This window comes from Tasmannia lanceolata, unplaced genomic scaffold, assembly GCF_043159265.1.
Source record: "Tasmannia lanceolata isolate RefF3 unplaced genomic scaffold, GAP_Taslan_0.1 ptg000011l, whole genome shotgun sequence".
In the NCBI taxonomy this organism is placed as follows: Eukaryota; Viridiplantae; Streptophyta; class Magnoliopsida; order Canellales; family Winteraceae; genus Tasmannia; species Tasmannia lanceolata.
In genome coordinates this window covers 26,755,218-26,776,610 of record NW_027518688.1, presented here as the reverse complement: position 1 = coordinate 26,776,610, position 21,393 = coordinate 26,755,218, and the positions used below count along the sequence as shown (strand labels likewise).

Genomic DNA, 21,393 nt, shown 5'->3' with positions numbered 1-21,393 from the left:
TTTGGTTTGCCTGCAATGCTTCTGCCTGTATAAAAAACTGTGGTGCACTTCTCTAAACATATTCGGAAGTGTATCTAGGGTGGCTTAATTTTGAAGGCCCCATGCTTCTGCTCTGTTGTATTCGTCCAACAAAGCACTCGTGAATTTCCATGAATACTTAACCTATGGTAAATACCACTCAAATTATTGCATAATATTCTTCAAAATATTCGCCCATGAAGTTGTGGTAAGAGGGTGCCTTATATCATGGCTCTATCGGGCAAACCACATCAACCATTGCCGGCCAATATGGAGATTTGACAACTTGCAATGGCACATTGGCATCCAAGGGTTCATTGGGCAAAATTTTTTTTTCCAACCCTTTCTTTTTTTCTGACCTGCCCCACTCACTTCGGGCACCTTTTCCTTGTCCGTACTTTTGTGATTCAGATGTTGGGGGCCTAGTAATTTCAACTTCTTCACCCTCTTTTATAGGGTGTAACACTTGGATTTTCAATCTTTGCTATTACCATATCTTTTCTTGCCTTTTCTTTAATCTTCCAAGACTCTTCCCATTTTCCATTTGACATCCAAGTGAGCCTTCCTGCAAGCCATTCTATCACTACCTATTCCTACAAGCCAATTTTTTTAGAATGGCTCCTACAAACCATTCTATCGTTACCTGTTCCTGCAAGCCATTATATCATTACCTACTCTCCTCCCGGTAGATGTTCCTTTATTTGGGTGATACATCCACCTGATATAACTTCATCACAGCAAATACAAACAGTTGTACTACAATGACCTGCCATCAATGTTGCACGTGCCCATGCTGGATCTTTGATCTAGTGGGAGCGGAAACAATTAATGAAGCCCAATGTTACATGGATTCTTCTGATTGGGTGACGTACAAGTGTGGCCATTGGAGTCGCGAATCAGCCGTCAAATTCCTGTTCAACCTGGTTTTCCTCTAGCACTGCCATCAAAATTGAGTTTTAGCCATCCATTAGGAGGGGCATTCTAAACGGGGAAGGGCGTTTTTTGGTATCTCTTTCTCAAATGATTGCCCTCCAATTGCGAATTATATCCGCTGTGGAATATGGGGATAAGTGACGTAGAGCGGGTCCCGGCTAGAGAATATGGGTTTTAATTAGCATAGGGTGGATGGTGTTTTCTTTGTGTGTGTATGAATGGGTTTGTAGTATGTTGTATATGATAGCCCATATGAGGAGCATTATTGTCCTTTATGTATCTAGGGCTAGTATAAGTAGGGATTGTCTTTTCATTTTAGGGCACTTTTGACAAATATTAAAGAAGCTGAAGGTGTGAACGTTTTGGGCTACTGCTACTAGCAGAGTTCCTTTCCTGGGGAATTCACAGGCACGTATCGAGAGTACGTCTGTCCTTTGATTCCTCTTTATCCTATATCTCGTTGCAAGCGAAACTTCTGAATTTTGGATTCAATTTTATTTCTATTGTCCTCATGATAGAAACCCTTTGATTTTATTTTGTCACCATCGGATGTCATATAAGTGGAATGATGCTATCCGTTGTGGTTGAGTTTGGATTGAATTTTCAATTTAATGCACATTTAATGCTCCCGACTGAGAATGAAATCTATGAATTGCTATTGAATTTAACCTGTAACAAGCATTCCAATTCTACTTCCAGAATACAGGAAGCACCTTAGGGCAGATCTAGGTCTTTAAATGCCAAAGTTTTGCTGAATTTTGTGATCAGCATTGAGCCTTGCTAATAGCAGCACCTGATCATTGAGAGTACATGTTGTGTGGCATGGGAAATTAAATGCTTCCTGTGTAGTTTGTTTGGGTTGAGAGGACTCCAGTTCTAAAAAGTGATGTTTGGGTAATTGTCTTATTGCCCCTTAAGATGCACGGTTGTTGGATCTGAAATAGCTTGAGCGCTATGCATGATCTGAATCTTATTTTTGGCTCCCTTAATGACTTGGCTGGGTGCCACTTCTTCGCATTCGTATTAGCCCTACCCAAGAAAACCCTTGAATGCATTGAAGCCCCTCATATTCTCTTCTTGTTCTTGTTGCCAAGTAAACCCTCCGAGCTTCGCTCTTCTCAGACAACTTGCCCCGGGTCAATAAGCCATTATTTAATTTAGCCCATACCACCAAATCAACTTGGATTTCCGATGCTATTTTCCCGAAGCATTTTTCCTTGTCCTCAAAATTCTTTTCTTCTTCTCTTTCCAAATGGACGATATAATCGCATTGGGGACCAACAATGTTGCATGGATTCAGATTCGCGTGTCGGGATCCGACACGGATTCGAGGTGTCGGATTCGGCAAACCCCCAAAAGTAGGAATCGGATTCAGTAATTTTTAAATAAAATAAAAATTTCAAAATTTAAAATTTATATATATATATATATATATATATATATATATAGAGAGAGAGAGAGAGAGAGAGAGAGAGAGAGGAATATGTTCGTGCGCTCAAGCTCTAATAAGGAATGGTGCGCTTGAGTGCACCAATCACATGGGTCCCACAATTTCTGTGAGGATCCAAACCATTCATTTGCAAGGGCCTATCATAGATAGGGTGTGTACCAAAAATCAGCTCCATTGAATCATCCTAACCCCTCCAAAAGTGGAGGGAAAAAATGGGCAGATTTGTGGTCTGTCCATTTTGACCTCCACAAATGGATGGGTTAGGATGATCCTATGGAGCTGATTTTTTGTACACACCCTATCTATGTAAGGCCTTTTCTAGTGAATGCTTTGGATCATCCTAACAATGTGGGCCTCAATGGTTTTTGAGCTCAAGCTCACAATCCTTTTCCTCATATATATATATATATATATATATTTGGAGAGAGAGAGAGAGAGAGAGAGAAGGGTTCCTGCTAACGATAGCAGCTAGCTTAGCTGCTAACGTTAGTGTAAAACAAGGGTGGGGCCACATTGTTGGGGTGATCCTAAGCATTCATCTGAAAGGCCCCATCATGGATGGGGTGTGTACCAAAATTTAGCTCCATTGGATCATCATAGGATGCCCATTTGTGGGGGTGAAAGTGGACAGATATTGTTTGTCCACTAATCTGCCCATTTTTTCACCCCACAAATGGACATCCTAAGATGATCTAATGGAGCTGATTTTTGGTGGACACCCTATCCATGAAAGGGCCTTCCAAATGAATGCTTTGGATCCCCCCAACAATGTGGGCTCACCTTGTTTTATTCTAACGTTAGCAGCTAAGCTTAGCTGCTAACGTTAGCAGGAACCCTTTCCTCATATATATATATATATATATATATATATATATATATATATATATATATATATATATATATATTCATGAAAAATTTGTTGGTAGAGGGTTGAGGCGAGTTCTGTATTAAGAGAGTTTAAGGAGGAAGGGGGTCGATGTTCGAGGGTCGAGGCGCTAGGGTTTTTATTAAAAGAGTACGGGTTGTGCTTTCATATAAACAAAAGTTAAGAAGAAAATGCATTTAAAGGGAAGATACACAGGATTCACATTTTAAAAGAGACAACGATGAATCGGATTCACCCGAAAAATATAGGATTCGTGTGGGACACGGCTACGACAAGAATCCAGGTGTCCCATGTGAATCCATGTCCGATTCAGATGTTGAGACTTGTCGACACGGATTCGGCAAAGAATCCATGCAACGTCCCGGATGAGGCTTCAAAGAGAGCGATCCATCTTGCTAAAAGGGCTAATGCACTAGTTTAGGATTATTTTCTTGATGGATCTGAAACTCCCAAGTAAAACCCAACCTCCTTAATGCCCCTTCATAGATGAAAGGAAAAGGGGCTAAATAATATAACATGGCCGATTATTCCGTGGCCTTACACAAGATGAACTGATTGGCCGGATTGATGTGATACCTTTTGAGTCTGTTGCATTTGTTGATCCTCCTAGTGGCCATCATCCTTACGAAGGCGGCCACCCTAGGCGGGGCCGTCGACTGCCAAATGCTTGAGGACATAGTACCATCCCCATCGTCGCTTGCCAACCTGCAGAAGAAAGAATGCATAGAAAAATTCCTGAGACATCAGGGAACCAAACTCTCCGGTTGGCTGAAGAGCAATATTGAGACTCTAGAAGAGAGAGGGGATTGGAGAGGCTAGCTATCTCCCAGTCCTTTAGGTTAACCCCTCATTCTCTTTTCTTACTATGTAATCACATACTCTTGCCCATTTGTCGGTTGCAGGAAGGAATAAATCCGAGGATGGATCACTTTGCCGTGGCTCTCCTAGCCAAAGGTCAACCCAGAACTAAGTGTTTTCCCTCTTTCCCACTGATAGTATGATACATGGCTCAAAAAATAGTCTAAGGCGCATATGGACTTCCATGCTCCCGATCCTTTGCCTGAAGGTGAAGGCTGCAGGTCCCTGCACCCCCAGTCTCCCCATCCCCTACCTCCCATACTTGTTACCGACAATTATATGCCATAGAGCCTCTTTCTCCTCTCCATATCTTCAGTGCCACTTTCCCAGGAGGGATATGTTGCGCATCCTTATTCTTCCAATTCCTACCCCTCCTTCAGGTTTCAATCTAAATACCTTCTCCCATCACATAAGGTGCTTTCCTTTGCCTTCGACCTCCTTGCATTCCCATTCTCTATTCGTTTTGCCACCTTTGCCTGGGATTTTGAAGAGAGACATGAAATACACCGGCGTATTTGTCATGGCTGCCTTAATTAATATAATTCTCCCTCCAAGAGACAAATATTGTCTTTTCCATGAAGCTAGCTTTCTCTCCATTCTACTTTTCAAGAAAAAAAAGAAGAAGCTTTCTCTCCATTCTTTCAATTACCAGGTCCCATTGGTGTGCGTTTGGCATTCCAATGGCAATCCGAGGTATGTGATAGACAATTTCTCTCAACAGCAGCCCAATATCCATCATGCTCCGCTATATATTCCGCCTCTATGTTCAAACCTGCTAGTACACTTTTATAGAAGTTGATTTTTAGACTTGATGCCATCTCCAACCATCTGAAGATTCTGTTAAGGTTCCTTGTGTGCTCTATATTTTCTTACAGGAAAATCAACATGTCATCGGCAAATTGTAAGTGTGTGTAATGGAGGGGGGTTTTCTACTCGGTGGCAAATCCACTTCCACTTACGAATACTTTTTCTTTTGCCTTTAAGATGAGTAAGCCGAGGGCTTCTGCAACCATCATGAACAAATAGGGAGAGATTGGGTCCGTGTCTGATGCCTCTTGAGTCTTGAGCTACCCAAATAACCCGTCGATGACCAATTGACTAATATGGAAAAGTGTGCCGTAGACAAGCTCTCCATCAAGCCCAAAACTCATTCTTTGCTATATGAGTCAAGGAACGATCGATCAACATGATCGTATGCTTTCTCCATATCAATGTTGCTTATCGCCGCTTTGTGCCCTGACTTCATTAGCAATGAGGATTCCATCCAAGATTTGCCTTCCTTCGACAAATGCTCCTTCATATTTCGATATGATATCCTCAATTACCATCTTTAACCGCCTAGCTATTATTTTGGCCAGGATCTTGTATATGCTATGCACCAAACTGATTGGCCTGAAATCCTTTCTCTCAGTGGCTTCCTCCTTTTTTGGTATTAGGGTAATGAAACTTGTATTCATTTCCGTCCCCAATTCCCCCCTATCATGAAATTCTGTCAAGAAAACTAGTATATCTGTAGAGGGTGAGCCTTGGCGCAACGGTAAGGTTGCTCCATTGTGACCTGGTGCGGGTTCGAGTCACGGAAACAGCCTCTCTGCAAAGCAGGGGTAAGGCTACGTACATCTAGCCCTCCCCTGACCCCGCAATGGCCCGAGCCCTTGCACTTGGCCGCCCTTTTAAAGCTACTATATCTGTCATGATTAGATCCTAGTACCTTTGGTAGAAGACAATGGGGAATCCATCCACAAACCAAATCCATGGTAAATGTCTCGTCTAGTTGGATTTAACTCTGCTGGCTCACAAATTTTGAACTCTTCTTTGGAACTCTTGGAAACAAGAGTTCAGTTCATTCTCTGACGGGAAAACATCTAATTGTCAATTATAAAAGGAATTCTGAAGGAATAGCGCGGAGTTTTACTTGGGCAGATAAGATTTTTGTGAGATTGTTACTGCCCCCTTTTAACTCTTAACAAGAACTGTGGTGAGTAGATCTCCAGCTAGTTTGCCGGCCGCAACCACACCCCCACCCCCTCTCTGAAATTTGTGGGAACTGTAGGAAATTCTCGGGAGAGGTTTTTCAAACGTATTTCAGATCCATTGGTACCATGAGCTGTAGTAGAAGGGGAAGTTTATGAGCTTCTTGTCGACTTTTGTATTTTTTAAGTCAGATTTAAATGGATGTCTTTTTGTTCAAGGTGATTCATCGAATGCGATTGAGTGACGAGATCGAGTGTCACCGTCTTGCTACGAAGCTTTCTCCGAACACATAATCCCTCGGTGCAGGTAGCAGATTCTATCTGGGGAAGGAATTGATAGTGATAGCGAAAATTGAGCGCCAGGCTTGGCTTGGCTTTACTGCTAATGTTATGTCCGTCTTTCCTGGTGCTTTGTCTCTATCCATCGCCTGTCTTTTGTCTCTTTGCTTTTTGAATGAAGTCTGTTATTTCTCAAAATGGATTTTTTTTTATCTAATTTCTGTTGATTTTATTGCAGTTTCCTATTTGTCTATCTTTTTCTATTCTCTCCATCTCTGTTGTTGGTCATGGATTCAAGGCAATTGGCTCCATGAAAGTTTGAATTTCTTATAGTCCAGTCATAACTATTAGTTTATGTTATTGGGTGCCTTTTCGTAAAAGAATTTGAAATCCATTGTTTGTGGGCATCAAATCCCCTTTGGCAATACTTTATTTACTAATAGGTTGAAAGCGCTATTAGTAATATGTATAGGATGTCCATTCAAAAAAATCTAATCTGTATAACATTTGATTAATGAGGAGGGAGGGTTTGTATTAGTCTATTAGGGCTAATTCTTTTCTGTGGGGTGTCAGTTTTTTACTGTGACAAGTAGACTGGGATGTGATAGGAACTGTTAGCCCACAATAGCAAAGGAAACATGTTTATTTTGGAATGCCTTCAAAGAAAAGGGAATGAGAATGAAATTGCAAGCATAAAAAAGGTAGAAAGCCCTAGCCACTTCATGCACTCCAAATTTAGAGGACATTGCTACTGAGATTTAGCTCTACTCCAAGTTTGAATTAGAATGCGTGACTACTGACACTATTTCTTCTGCTTATATTTATAATTCTCCTATCTTAAGTGCAACTATCTCTGGCAGAGGGCAGACAACAGTTATATTCCAAAACTGATGTGTCCATACCCAAAGGTTTATGTTTGTCAAGTGAGGAAAGTGGAGAATCCATACCCAAAGGGATAAATGGTGCTCGAATATTCTGTTGAAGGAGATTTTTCCACAATTATTTGTCTTAGCAGCCGTGAAGGAGTTAATGGTTAAAGATTGCTTTAGGCGTTCAGAAAATGGGATGGTATGGATTCCGGGTCTTCGAAGAAACTTCTTTGACGAGGAACTTGAAGTAGTTGGAAGATTTCTGCAGACATTGGAAAAGTGTTGCATCAAGCTAGATGGTGAGGATAAACGAATTTGGGTTTGGAACTCAGAGGGGTAATTCTCGGTAGAATCATTTTATCATCTTCTACCTTGCCCCGCATCCTCCAAAGTAGCCAAAGTGTGGGACATTCAAGCACCGCCTAGAGTTTGCTTCTTTGGTTGTGCTTTATGCATTGAGGCGGGTGAATCTGTGGACCTCTTATTTGTACATTGTAAGTTGGACCACTTATTTGTACATTGATTAGGGTGAATCTGTGGACCACTTATATGGGGTGAAGTACTATCTAGGTTTGGATAACTTGGGTATTCCTAGCAAAGTTCATGGAGGTCTTTGAAAGTTGGGCTATGGCGCCGTGGAAGAGGAAAGGAAAAATTCTTTGGCAAGTTTATTTCTTAGCCACTATATGGGTGCTATGGAAGGAAAGAAATGCAAGGATATTCAAGGGAATCACAAGGGGAGCACAATTTATCTTCAATAGGGTAATTGCCATAACAATATCTTGGGTGAAGATACTGTCATGCTTTAGGTTTGTTTCTGCCTATGAGCTATGGCACGGATGGCAAGAAATATGCATTGAGTATTGAGCGCCCCCAAAGTAATTCAGGTTTGGAAGCCTCCAAGCCAAGGAGTTCTTAAACTGAACTTTGATGGATCGTGTTTGGGGAATCCTGGGCCATCGGGTATTGGAGGCTTGTTGAGGGATGAAAATGGTGTGGTGGTATGGGCTTTTAGGCGTCCTATTGGTGTGGCGGATGCAAATGAGGCGGCAGTTCGCGCTGTCCACCAAGGTGTGAGGTTGCTCCAAAATGAGGACTTACATAAGGTGGTGATTGAAGGGGACCCCCTTGACGTCATTAGGTGGCTGAGAAAGCCTCATGGAATTCCCTGGAGGTTCGCGGCCTTATTTGATGAGAGGATAGAATTGGCTTGGCTTCAGTATCTTTTGGCCATATTAGACGGTCGGCCAATGGTGAGGCGGACAAATTAGTGAGAGAGGGTTCAAGGAAAGCTTAGAGGTTTTTGATTTCCCACCCCCTAGTTTTGGTTTATTTGTACTTTTTCGTGTTCTCTATAGCTTTGTACTTCTAGGGACCTCCTCGCTCTCTTTTCTCTTTAATTAAATCTCTTTATCATTAAAAAAAAAAAGAAGATAAATGTACTACCTCAAAGGAGCATGTCCTTGTTTTTAAAGTTTTTACTTTTTCTAGTGGAAAACAATCTATATAGGCTAACCAGCTTTAGGATCATCCCAGCCCCAACCGTAGTGTTATTTTCTAATGTGAAATCTTCTCTCAAACTGCTAGAAGTTTTGACAGCCGGATTTATCAAGATCCAATCAGCAACTCCCTTTCAAATATCACATCTGATATAACTTGTCAGATGATCTTTACCAGATCAATATCAGTGTTAGTCCACAACAAAAATATTGTCTGGTGGATAAGGATCTGTTGCAATGGTTAGCTTAGTTTACGCCACTTAACACTAGATCTCATCAACCAGAAAAAAACTTTAACTCTATATTTTTGGGGTTCTTTAATTCGCATTTCAAAGATTTCATGCCTCATAAATTCTCGTATATGTTTTCCTATGTGTTTGTAACTGTTTAGCCCTACATATGATGCAAAGATCTCAGAACATATTATGCAATAAACCTCAGATAAATCAGTAGTGCTTGTTGGCTCCCAACTCTTTTCAATTTACTAAGAATTGATAGATTCACTTCTTTGGAATTTTGTACATCTATGACCAAGCAGACTTACCATAAAGAGTGTTAATTTGAACTTGGGAGCTTTTGAATATGGTATGATTCCTTTTGAACTCAGTACACCCGAGATTAGTTTTGCAGCTTATCGTAAATACCCCATTGCATCTCATCACATAACCCCTGACACCTTAGCTTCAATATTGAATTTAGTTTAAATGGCACATTTTCTTAGTAATTTATGCTTCGATTAGATCTGTCTTTTTAGTTTTGGTTGCATCTGCTTTAGCTCACCAGTCTTCACAACATTGCATAAGTTCTTAAAACTTTACATGAGTACAATATATACTTTAGGCCCCTTGGTTGTTTCTTAATACTATATGACCTGCCATTGTTGATTTGCTTCCCAAATGATGTTAAGCCTGTTGGGATAGAAGTTCGTAGTTTGCAATTAGCTGCAAAGTCTGCTTGGAATCCGGAATCTTTCTTTTAGGGATGTTTGACATAGGGATAGCAATCCCAGGATAGCTATCCTCAGCAAGGAGGGCGGTGAGAAAGTAAGGGGATATTGAAATATCAGCTCAGCCCTGAGATTTCCATACCCCACTCTCCTTCTATTTCCTTACCCCTTACGTGACCCAAAAACCAGGAGGTTGACAGGGGTAATTGTTTCGGCATTGCTATCCTCATGCCAAACAGCCCCTTAATAAGCCTGGATGAGAGATTTATCTAGTAGTTGTAGACTCGTGCAGAGTGGTCGTGTAGGTCATAGGTTTTAGTTTGGATGAGATTTATATAATAGTTGTATAGATTTGGCGATACTTGTATATGGGCCTGTCAACGAACCTCTACTTGTGTTCAAACAGTCTAATGTGTAATGTCAGTACAATTAATCTAATGGTTACTAGTAGGGTTGCAACTCGGGTTGGGTGGGTCGGGTTTTCCAGGACCCTACCCGAGATAGTTTTTCGGGTAGGCCGGGTTGGGTCTGGTTTTTAATGTGTAGCTCAGGGTACTGACTAATTTTTAAGATTGTAGAACATAGCAAATCTTCACACAAAAGCCCTAAAAATGACTTAATTTAGTAAAGAAACTACTTTTTTCACATAGCAAACTTAATCACCTTAATGAAAACAATTATATTAATATTTTGGAAAATAAATTGTTGTGCAATGAGATTTTTAAGATTTTATAATGTGCATATAAGAATCGGTTTTCGGTATTTTTTTCTTTAAACCCGACCCAACCCAAGACGCATGATTTCTAAACCCGACCCAAGTTATTTTCGGGTTGGGTTAATGTGTTTTTTTTTTTTTCGGGTGACGGCTGCTTGTGCCATTTCAAAGGAAAAAATCTATAGGTTAGTAGTAATCACAGCCATCGATCTGTTACAAATATAGTAATAACAGCCATGTAATCCAATGGGTGGGATTGCCAGCCCACAATTAATCCAATGGCCTGATGAGATTAAAAAATGAAAAATGGTATAAATGAAGCTATTAATTTGCTAAAACAATTAACATGCAATGGTAAAGAAAAGGGGAGCCGTCCCTACTCCCTACTCCCTACTCATAATATGAGATTCAACTAAACCATCCATCATAAACCTGGAAATGGACAATTTTGTTCTGCAATTGGACGTAGTAAACTCTCGTTTACTCACATTGCACCCAAAATTGCAAGTTTTACGTCAGAACTGAAACCACACCTCTTTCAACAAATCTTCTTTTCACCTGAAGAAATACCAAATCCACCATCAAATCTGTATCCACCCCACACGGTAATTTCAGCACAGATTTCAACATTAAAATGTTGAAGACTAAAGAAAAGAAAACCAAACATGGCCATAAATCTATCCACAACCAAATCTACACGGGGCATTCCTTTTCTAACAAGTGCATGCAGCAAAAGTTGAACTCTAGACAAGTGATGCGAGAAGAAAATCTCCATATTCAATTGCATAACAAGCACCTGGAAGAAGCATACTGTTCATAAGTCATACAACCGTATTTGGGTTTGCATTCTTCGGAGGATATGAGAAGCTGATTCACCAGTATTCGATTATATATCTGTTATATCTTCAAGACAGTACAGTGCTAATTTACTCACATTTGACCCTGTTGATCATAAGAAAAACAGAATGGAAAAGCCTCATATACCTTTGTTGCAACTCCCAAATACACTGCATTCCACTGTAACAAAGGGCATGAACCGTCATTCATCCATCATCGACTCCAATGTCTTATATTCACTTGTTTTGTTTCGTTCTTTCTTTGTTCTTACAGAGCTATGTTACTGGTATAAGCCTTTCTACATGGAAGGCCAGTGTGAGAATTCTCATCCATGGGTGACGATCGTGGTAAAAAAATTGGACTTCAAAATGGTGCAAAAGGCTACTTAGTCCAAAGCAGCTTTGTTTCTCCGGCCACTTATTGGCTTTGGCAAGCCATCAAAGATTGGCCTTGCAATAGCCGCAGTTGTTCGGGCCTGTAAATCGAGTTTTGCAGCCCACTTCGAAGTAGGCCAGATTGAGGAGTTGCTTTCTGGGTCCTGCAAATTTGATGTGCTCGATGATTTCCGAACACCGGAAAAGAAGCTGTCGGCTATTGAGTCTCCCATCGGAATCGGATTCAGACGACTGGAGTCCATGTCCACTGCTGGAGAAGTTCGGCTAGCAGACTTGGGTCTCAGAGCTAGGCCTTTCCCTGTAATTCCTGAGAACATACTGCCACTATCCTCCTTCAACAGCAATTCCGGGGTACGATAACCATTACCATAACCATCACTAGCATTGGCTTTCTGACCCATCTGGACAGACTTTTGATTTGATCTGTCAGGATCGCTGTAAGCTTCGGAGTTCATAAGATCCTCTGAAAGATCACCATTCTCCGGCAAGAAACCATTAACTAAGCTTCTAGTCTTACGGTGCCGGGTTGGGGTTGGAGGCAAGTCGGCATCTTCTAGGTATAGAGCTCCACCTTTTTTGTAGACTGCCATCTCTGTCCCTTCAGTTGAACCTCTGTTTTTCGAACGTGTGAGACCATAGAAGCCCTGTAAACTACTCATGGCTGGAGAAACTCTTTGTTGTGGGGATTTCAACTTGAGTGACTGAAACGATTCCAACAGATCGGAATGAGGCCGGCGAGGGGGGGTCTGTTCGATGCTACTTTCTCTGCAATAAATGGTGGCACAGTAAGGGAAAGAGGGTTTCGCAATGCATCTTGCAGATAATAGAAATGATCAACAACCATTTTGCCATGAACAATGGATATGGATAATAATGGGATTCAAACATAAATGTACAACTCCAATGTCATGCAAATCACCAAATAATTTGTGATATGTTTTCTGAAGGAGATGGCCAACAATTAATTCTTCATGCAGCAAACCGGAAAATGCATCTTATTGTTACCTCGGCATAATCATCATCTGGAATTTAATATAACCATAACTACATTCCAATCAACAAGATGAGATTTCATTTCAATAATGCATTGGGCAATGATTGAGCCCACTCAAATTAATCAATTCAAGCTTAATGATATATTCTAACTAAATCGTGAAAATTGAGAGTTGCTACCAGTTTAAATCTGCCAGAAGCACAACGAGTAAGCATATTCAAGTCTTTAACCTGTAGAAACTTCTTGATCACATGATCATACCAACTACGAATTGTAGTGGAGGATGCACCATAGAATTGTAGTAGAGGATGCACCCTAAGGCCCTCTTTATTTTGGATTTTGGGTCCAAAACTGATTAAAAAAAATGAGTTTAATTTTGAGTCAAATAATGAGTTATGGACTCAAAATCAATTATCCAAATCCAAAACGGACAGGGGGTCCCTCTTTATTTTTGGATTTTGAGTCCAAAACTGATTTAAAATAAAATAAAATTTGAGTTTAATTTTGAGTCCAATAATGAGTTATGGACTCAAAATCAATTATCCAAATCCAAAACGAACAGGGGGTATGTATTCTATTCTCAAGAACATCGTAGGAGTTTTTGGTTATGCAGGGTTACTCTAACCATTTTCTTCATCTACGTGGATTGCAGCATTTTCCCTACTTCAAAATATAGCAGAAGAGAAAAATATTCCATATATTTCATATGCTTTTCTCATATACATGAAACTTAACACTCTGCTTGGCTTCTCACTCATTTACTAAAGATTGAAGTGCTAAATGAAGGAATGAGACAGAAGAATATTTAAAAAATAGTAACAAAGACTAAACGAAGGGGAACAGGAAAGCCTTTTCCGAAATTGTTTCGCGAGAATGTACTACATTTGAACACATCAAATATCAAATAGCGAATAAACTATAATAAGTATGCGCAAAAAAAAATGTGAGCAGCTCGATGCATTTATACACCCTATTTCATGTCCATTTTTATTGTTTCTTCAGTATTTCATGATTTGAATTTTGAATAGTAAGTGGTGTAGCACATAACATTGGATCATTCCAATTCTGCCGAACTTTTAGCATCAACAATAAACTATATGATGAAAAGACCGTAAATGCATCTGCAAATGACACCTATCCAGCATGATGGAGAAGTCTCACATATCACATCTAAGCACCTTTGAATTGAATGGCATGATCAGAGAGTATTTTATATGATATCTTGAATGGACCGAGATTTGAGCACTTGGTATAGGCACTAGAGGAGACATGCAATTGCGAACATGAGAACTTTAGGAAAACAGGGTATGAATATGGGTAAAACACAATTGGATAACATTCACATATATTTATTCCCTTGAGGGTTTATAATGCTCACTTGTGGACATGTGTTAGTTACTGGATGCAGAGTAGCAACAAAAACTAGAAACATTTGTGGATCCAAGGTGCCTAATAATTGTGAGATCCCAAAAGTGACAGTAGCAACCCAAATTATATGACTTTACAACTATAGAAGATATCATCTGTATGAATGCTCTAAAGAAATCAAAAGAATCTGAAAAGATGATTGCTTTGCCAAAAAATTGAATATAAAGTACGCTTGGAAATTGTTACAGTACCCAAATGCGAGTTCCTGAAAGTGTCAAGTGTCTGTCAGCCACGGGATTACTATTGTCTAACATGCACTAGCGAGTTGAATCAAAGTGCTTGAGCTGCCAGGATATTGGGAGGTCAGCACTCTTCCATCCATGACTCTATCAACCTTGTCATTCAGCTGTAACTTTTAGCCAACAGTGGCTATTTAGGTCTTGCCTCCAACACGAAGCAGGAATAAGATCCAAATTCAGGATTTGCAACCATCAAAACAAGTGATCTAACTCAAAAGTTATCACAGGCCGAACAACATCTTAGTACTAATGTCAAAGATCATAATGAGGCAGAAGGATGAGCTCTTTGTCCCGGTCTTTGCATACTCAAGAGTCAAGATGGATCCATCTAACTCTTCAAATATGATTGCTTGGGCCAAGAGTTAGGCCGAGGTTCCTAAACTAGCCAATACCAGAAGTTCTTCAATATACGCTCTTTTAAGCATATTATGAGTGCCAACAACATTGTGGACACATTGGCGCGGAAGGAAAGAAGTGGATCAATTGGAACTATGTTTTGGCAAGGGAGGAAAGAAGTGGATCAATTGGAACTCTGTTTTGACCAATCACTTTCAATTTGTAGTTAATCTGTTACTTAGAGCTTTCTTGAACCCTTTTTTTCCTTTCTTTTTACGGGGGCCATATCTGCCCCTTAAACTATTCTCTTTGATGTTCTTTTAATAACATATATTTGCTCGATATCTTTAAAAAAACAGATTATAGTAATAACCTGAATAGGCCCCCCTATCAATGTTATGTCACTAACATACAGCTCAACATTGTCAAGGGAGGTTCCACCACCTAAGCCTTCTATGCCTATAGGAGGTGAGCAACTAAATGTATATACACAGCATGCATGTGGGCAGGTTAAAAACAAGAAACTGCAAAACCTTAAAAGGTACAATTATGTGAATTGTAATAATTGGGAAGATAAAATTGCAAAAAAAAAAAAAAAAGAAGAAGAAGAAGAAAAATCCAAGGGCCAGGACTTGACAGACCTGAAAAGGAGACAGAAAGCAGCAAAAGGGCTACAAGTTGGGAAGTTCTTGTTGTTCAATATGCAGCTCCTTCCTAATTCCTTCTTTTGGCTAATGAGCACACCACTTCATTGGCATTTCATGGAATGTACTGGTGAGATAACTTTACTAAAGTTGATCAGTGTACAATCCTTCACAAAGCTGTTATAAATGGTAAACTTTAAACGAATATCTTTAGGGACGCCAAAACTTATTGAATAGTTTCTCCGGTTTTCACTTTTCAGGAGTCTACGGGTTTGAATTACAGAACTCAGATGGGATATATGTAATTTTTACTTTCGGAGATCTACTAGCAATGCCTCAATCTAAATTAATAAGGTCAAAACTCTTGACCAACATTTTGCAAAAGGGAACAGATGCCAGGGAGTTGTCCTGTAACTAAAGGCCTAACCCATACCAGAAGGAAAACATTTCAATCTGTAAGAATATAATGGAAGCTTTTTCTATAGCTTCAAGTCTATTTAGATGATTTTCGATGGGGTAATGATACTATAAATAAATTAGATATTACTTCAAAATTCTGCCCAAAAAAGTATAATAATTACAAGTTTGCAAGTGCTTATCTTATGAATGAGTGGACAGTCTTGGGTTTGCAACTTTGAGAGTTCACTGGCAGTAACTCTAGATGGAAGAGATACTCCTCACATGGGATGGGGTTTGTCATGGCTGATTTTTGTTGATGGCTATGTTTATCCGATGGCCTCCGATGTTGACTTCTGGTCAATTATGAAGATTAGTAAAACAGAGAAAAGGAGAAAAAAAAGGAAATCCAAGGTCCATGACTCGCCGGACCCCAGAAAGGACACAAACGTAAAGGGCTAGAAAATGGGAGGTTCTTTTTGTTCAATATGCAGCTCATTCCTATCAACTCCTTTTTGGCTAATGAATGTTCCACTTCATCGGCACTTCATCTTCATAGAATGTGCTGGTGAGGTGAACTTTGACCAGTGTAACGTCCTCCACAATTGCTATTAATGGGAAGGCTTAGAAAATGTCTTTAGGAACTCCGAAACTTATTGAAGTGTTTCACTGGTTTTCAGGAGTCTACAGGTTTGAATCACAGACTTCAGATGGGATATACACACTTTTTAGTTTTAGAAATACACTAACCATGCCTCGCACTAATTTTTTTTAATGGTAAGAGATTCCATTAAATCAAACAGAGACCGAGGAGGTCCCTAACAGTACAAAGATATAGCAAGCACATAAACAGGAGAACTAATAGTACAGAAATCGAAGGGCTAGAGAGGAAGAAAATCAAAGAGCTTGAAACTGTCCCTGAATACTCCCTATAGCTAAGAGTCCACCTCACCATTAGCTGAACACCTTATATGATTACACGAAATCGATGCATACCCAATTCTATCATGAATCTCGTCAAATAAGGCGACAAATCTCCAAGGTACGACGTGGGAACCTCTTAGCCACCTCATGACACTGAGAGAATCCCCTTTCAACCACCACCTTATTCAAATCGACATTTTGGAGCAACTTAATTCCTTCGTGAATGGCACAAACTTCCGCCTCATTTGCGTCTGTCACCCCAAGAGGACCTATAAATGCCCACATCACTACCCCATCATTGTCCCTCAACAGACATTCAATACCAAAAGGCCCAGGGTTGCCCATACTAGAACCGTCAAAGTTCAGTTTTAGAATCCCTTGGGCAGGAAGTGTCCAAACTTGAATTACTTTGGGATCGTTACTAGATCCGCAACATATCTCTTTCCAACCATGCCATAAATCAGAGGCAGATAAAAATCTGAAGCATGCATAAAGTTTCACCCAAGAGTAGTTATAGCAATCACCTTATCGAAAAGGAACCGGGTTTCCTATGAGAATCCCTTGAATATCCTCGCATTTTTTTCTTTCCATAGAACCCAAATTGTAGCCAGGAAGGAGACTTGCCAAAGTATTTTACCTCTCACTAGATTAATAAGGTCAAAACCCCGGACCAACATTTTTGCAAAAGGAACAAAACGTGACCAAACGCCATGGAGTTGTCATGTAACCATAACCCAGAAAGGAGTGTATTTCAATCTGTAAGATTGTGATGAAATCTTTTCTACAGCTTCAAGTTTATTCAGATAGTTTTCAATGGGATAATGACTGTAATTAATTAGATATTTCTTCAAAGTTTTACCAAAAATAAAATTTACTAATTGGAACTTTGCAATTAATTGGTTATGAACGAGAGTTGAGGGCCTTGTGTTTGCGACTTTGAGAGTTCACTGGTAGAACTCTAGATGGGAGAAGTGCTTATGATATGGAGTCTGTGGTTAGTCATGGATGACTGTAGTTGATGGGCATGTTTATCTGATGGTCCCAGATGTGGACTTCTGTTCTATTATAAGGAATTCTCCCCACGAATGATTGTACATTGATAAGATTTTGTTGCCAGAGCTTTCTCATGCTTAGTTTTTGGATTTCTTTTGAACCAATTGAGAAGAATATCTGAACAAAATAACAAAAGGAAATCTCACGGCCTGAATACCAAAAATATATGAGGATAAGTGAACCTACTAGAGTGTGTTCCAGAAGGTATAGTTATAGGTCAAGTCCTTTTTCCGTTAAGAATGAGACACCACGTATGGTTGGGAGGGTATCCTAATGAAGGAACACTCTCTCTCCCGACCTGAAAGTTCAAAAAAATCCCAACCTCTGAAAGTTAAAAAACGGAACGATAGGGTGGTTGTGAATGGCTGTGAACTGAGAGGAATGCCTCATTTCCTCTGAATTGAATTTTCAACCTTTATCAAACTCAGTTACCAACGAAAAAAAACCTTCACAATGGAACATTGGAAATGACGAAAAATAAGCAAGATCTCCAGCGAGACTAAGTAATACATGCACTAGCAAAACAACGCATGTTTTATTCTGAAAAAAAAAAAAGAAACCGCAAAACAATATATGTTCTATTCGAAAAAAATATAAGCAAAACAACATAAGTAAATGACATTGAGGGAGATAGAGTTTCAAATAACAATGAAAACATGGTCCTCTACAATTGAAGACAACAAATCTTCAACAAAGAAAAAGACAGTAATTTTGCAAAGAAGAAAGCATGAGAGCAAAATAGTACCCTGGACCAAGTGAACCATTTGACAAGATAGGAGATGGGGGGTGTCTCCCTGGCAGCGGTATCTGCAGTGACTTGTGAGCAAACATTTGAAGATCCGTCACCAAGCCATTCATTCGTCTTATGTCTGCCACCTAACAAATCAAACATGCACCCTTGTCAAAAAGTAATTGCAACCCAAAAAAGAACAAACAAGTATATCATTGTCTTACTAGAAAACAATACTAACATCTCTAGATGGAACATTCCATGTGAATGCAAATATGCTTAAATATCAAGCGAAGAATGATAGATGCAAGGGTGCCTTGCATAAATAGACAGAAAAGGGCTCTTGATTGGATCCACGTCATTAAGTGCAACCGAATTTACTTTCTCAACTGATTTTAAAAGGTTACTGAAAATGACGTGTATCCAATCCTTTTCTGGATCTTTATACAGGGGCACCCTTGCATCTATCATTCCTCATCGAGCAGAAAAAAATGCCTAAAAACAAAGTAAAATTCTTTCATCAGGTCATTGGTATTGAGGCTAATTATAATTAGCAAAGGAGAGGCCTGCTCTGGAAATTGAGAACACCTACAAGAAAAAAAAAAAACTACAAGTTCTGTCATCTGAATGTCTACATGATCATTATCACGCAAAGTTTCAAAACATCAGTGCTGGTTATTAAAATATTCTTCAAGATCAGCGCACTTCCAAGAATTTAAGAAAGTGTTCAATGAAGATCATTTTTCCTAGTCAAGTCCAACCATTCGACTTCTATAGTAGACAAATCAACCATTTACAAACTACATAGGAAAGCATTAACCAAGCACTAAAAGAGCACAAACAATCAATTTCATAAGCGAAGAAGCAACAGCTAGCAAATTAGAAGAGAAGAAGAACAAAAAAATCAAGACAACAGCATTAATTATAATAATTTTTATTGAATGCACAGATGAAATGTACTCAAGAACAAAGAAATAACAAAAATAAACCTAGATTTTGTCAGGAAAAAGATTTTCCTATGTTTTTTTTCCACGATCATGAAAAGGCTTCAGAAAAGTGGAAAAATAAATCCAAAAATCAGATCCAAACATAATTAAATAAAAGGCATTTATTCACACCTCTACGCCATATTTGATAGCGACACCAGCAAGAGTATCCATCTTGGAAACGCGATGCTCGATGTAATTCATACCAGGAGATGACAAAATCGCTGTCATATCTAGAAAATTCGAGGACATTGTATGATCTTTTTCTCTCCCTCGAACGCCTCCTAACGAATCATCTGAAAAAAGATTTGGATCTCCATTACTCCGCCTCCTCTCGATCTGCATCTACAACGATTTTCCCCAATCAAACCCTAAAATTTCCTAAAAAACGGAAATTCTAGTCCAAATCCTCATTTGTAACCCTAAAAGTCTAAAACCTACCAGCAAAGGAATTTTCCACTCAGATCGGGACATGCGGTGGATATTTCGACTCGAATTCGGCAAAAATGCCCTGGATCGATGGAGAAAACGCGATTTTTCACCAAAAGTGGCCGAAATCGTATCGGTTTGTGGAGAAATCTGCTTTAAAAATGCAGATGACTCCAATCGAGCTCTGGATTTCGTTTTTCTGATCGGATTCTCCTCCTTAGACCGGATTTTAGAGTTTTGTGAGCACCATAGATCAATAGCTTTTAGAGAGAGAAAAAGAAAATAGGAAGAGAGAGAGAGAGAGGTTTATTATCCGTGACGCGCTTTCTGCGAGAGCGCGGATTCTGACACGTTTTATTTCATCCCTGTAAGAAATGAAGTTGATGGGAGTATTATACCAAAGGCCCTTAAGTTTGATTGATATTACGATATTACTCCGCTGCTAAAGTGCACCTAGTATGTATACTATAAGTATAAGGTCCAGTCAGCGTCCCCTCAACGATTTTATATGGGGTAAGCCCGTATATTTTAGTATTTTTCAATAAGTACTGTACGGACCAGACTGTAGGATGATCCAAACCGTCCATTTGATGGGCAACAACGTAAATAATAGGTTGTGGCCCAAGAATCATTTCCATCGGATGATCCCAACCCTCCGATCTGTAGAGGTTTTGATAATATGCAGTTTATCTATAGACCAATGGGCTAGGTTCATCCTATGGAAATGATTTTTTTGGGCACAATTTATTTATGTTGTGGCCTATCAAATGAACGGTTTAGATTATCCTAGGCGCGGACGATCCATAAATAGTTAGAAATTTTCTGGTCCCACCATATTTGGATGATCCCTAGTCCGTTGATTTTCACTTGATAATAAGGGTGATGGATTTTGGACGATCCATTTTTTGAAAGAGTTGCAAACATGATCCATTGTAGATTTGGTGGGGAGCCCAGCAAATCTACGGCCTAGATCGGTATTTATATAGTGGGCCAAGGTTTCTTTGTTAGTGGGTACCACTGAGAGTTGCACCGACAAGGGTTTTTTGTGGGAGGCAAATGAGAAGTTAGTACGGTTGACACCGACCCCCAATTTTTCTAAAGTTGAAAATGAAAGTGGTGATATATGCCAACGCTATTGGCGTAGTAGTGAGTTGGCACTTGAAAAGAAGGGGCTACAAAAAAAACAGTGCTTTTACCACTAAACCTTTTTTAAGGTAAAAAATAGGAGGCGCGGCTCTGTTTGGTTGCTGGGTTTTTTTTTGTTCCTGGGATTTATGTGGGAGAAAAAAATCCTTTGGTGGGGGAAAAAAAGTCCTAGAAGTATCCCGGTAAAATAAAAAAACCCATGTTTGGTTGACCGGACTGTTGTGGGAAAAAAAAAAAAACTTTGTTTGGTTGCTTGAACTGTTGGAAAGAAAAAAATATTTTTCTCAACCTTATTTTTGGTTCCTGGGGTTATTTTGGGATGGGATGAAAAGGCAATCATTACAAAAGTGGGATTAAAAAATTCACCACACAAGCAATCATTACAAGAGTGGGATTAAAAAAACCTAGTGCTAAAAGGCAACCAAACATG

General features: G+C 39.5%; 1 protein-coding gene across 2 annotated transcripts; it reads right to left on the bottom strand.

The window, feature by feature from the left end:
• Nucleotides 1–11,181: 11,181 nt before the first annotated feature.
• LOC143886845 (uncharacterized) lies at nt 11,182–20,167 on the bottom strand. Of its 2 annotated transcripts, none has more exons than XM_077390996.1 (4): nt 19,830–20,167; nt 19,521–19,733; nt 18,418–18,548; nt 11,182–12,423 (listed from the first exon to the last, which is right to left on the bottom strand). In XM_077390996.1, exons 1-4 carry the CDS (start codon nt 19,860–19,862, stop codon nt 11,649–11,651), a joined length of 1,152 nt encoding a protein of 383 aa, XP_077247111.1. In that variant the 5' UTR covers nt 19,863–20,167; the 3' UTR covers nt 11,182–11,648. The 2 variants fall into 2 exon arrangements, with proteins under 2 accessions (XP_077247111.1, XP_077247112.1); XM_077390997.1 differs by having other exon boundaries at nt 19,521–19,727.
• Nucleotides 20,168–21,393: the final 1,226 nt, after the last annotated feature.

Excerpts from the sequence above, each read along its gene's own strand:
- LOC143886845 (XM_077390996.1), bottom strand. The coding sequence starts at position 19,862 with ATGTCCCGATCTGAGTGGAAAATTCCTTTGCTG. Across the intron at positions 19,734-19,829 it reads AGTGGAAAATTCCTTTGCTG|ATGCAGATCGAGAGGAGGCG; the intron begins GTAGGTTTTAGA and ends AAATCGTTGTAG. Across the intron at positions 12,424-18,417 it reads AATGGTTCACTTGGTCCAGG|AGAAAGTAGCATCGAACAGA; the intron begins GTACTATTTTGC and ends CATTTATTGCAG.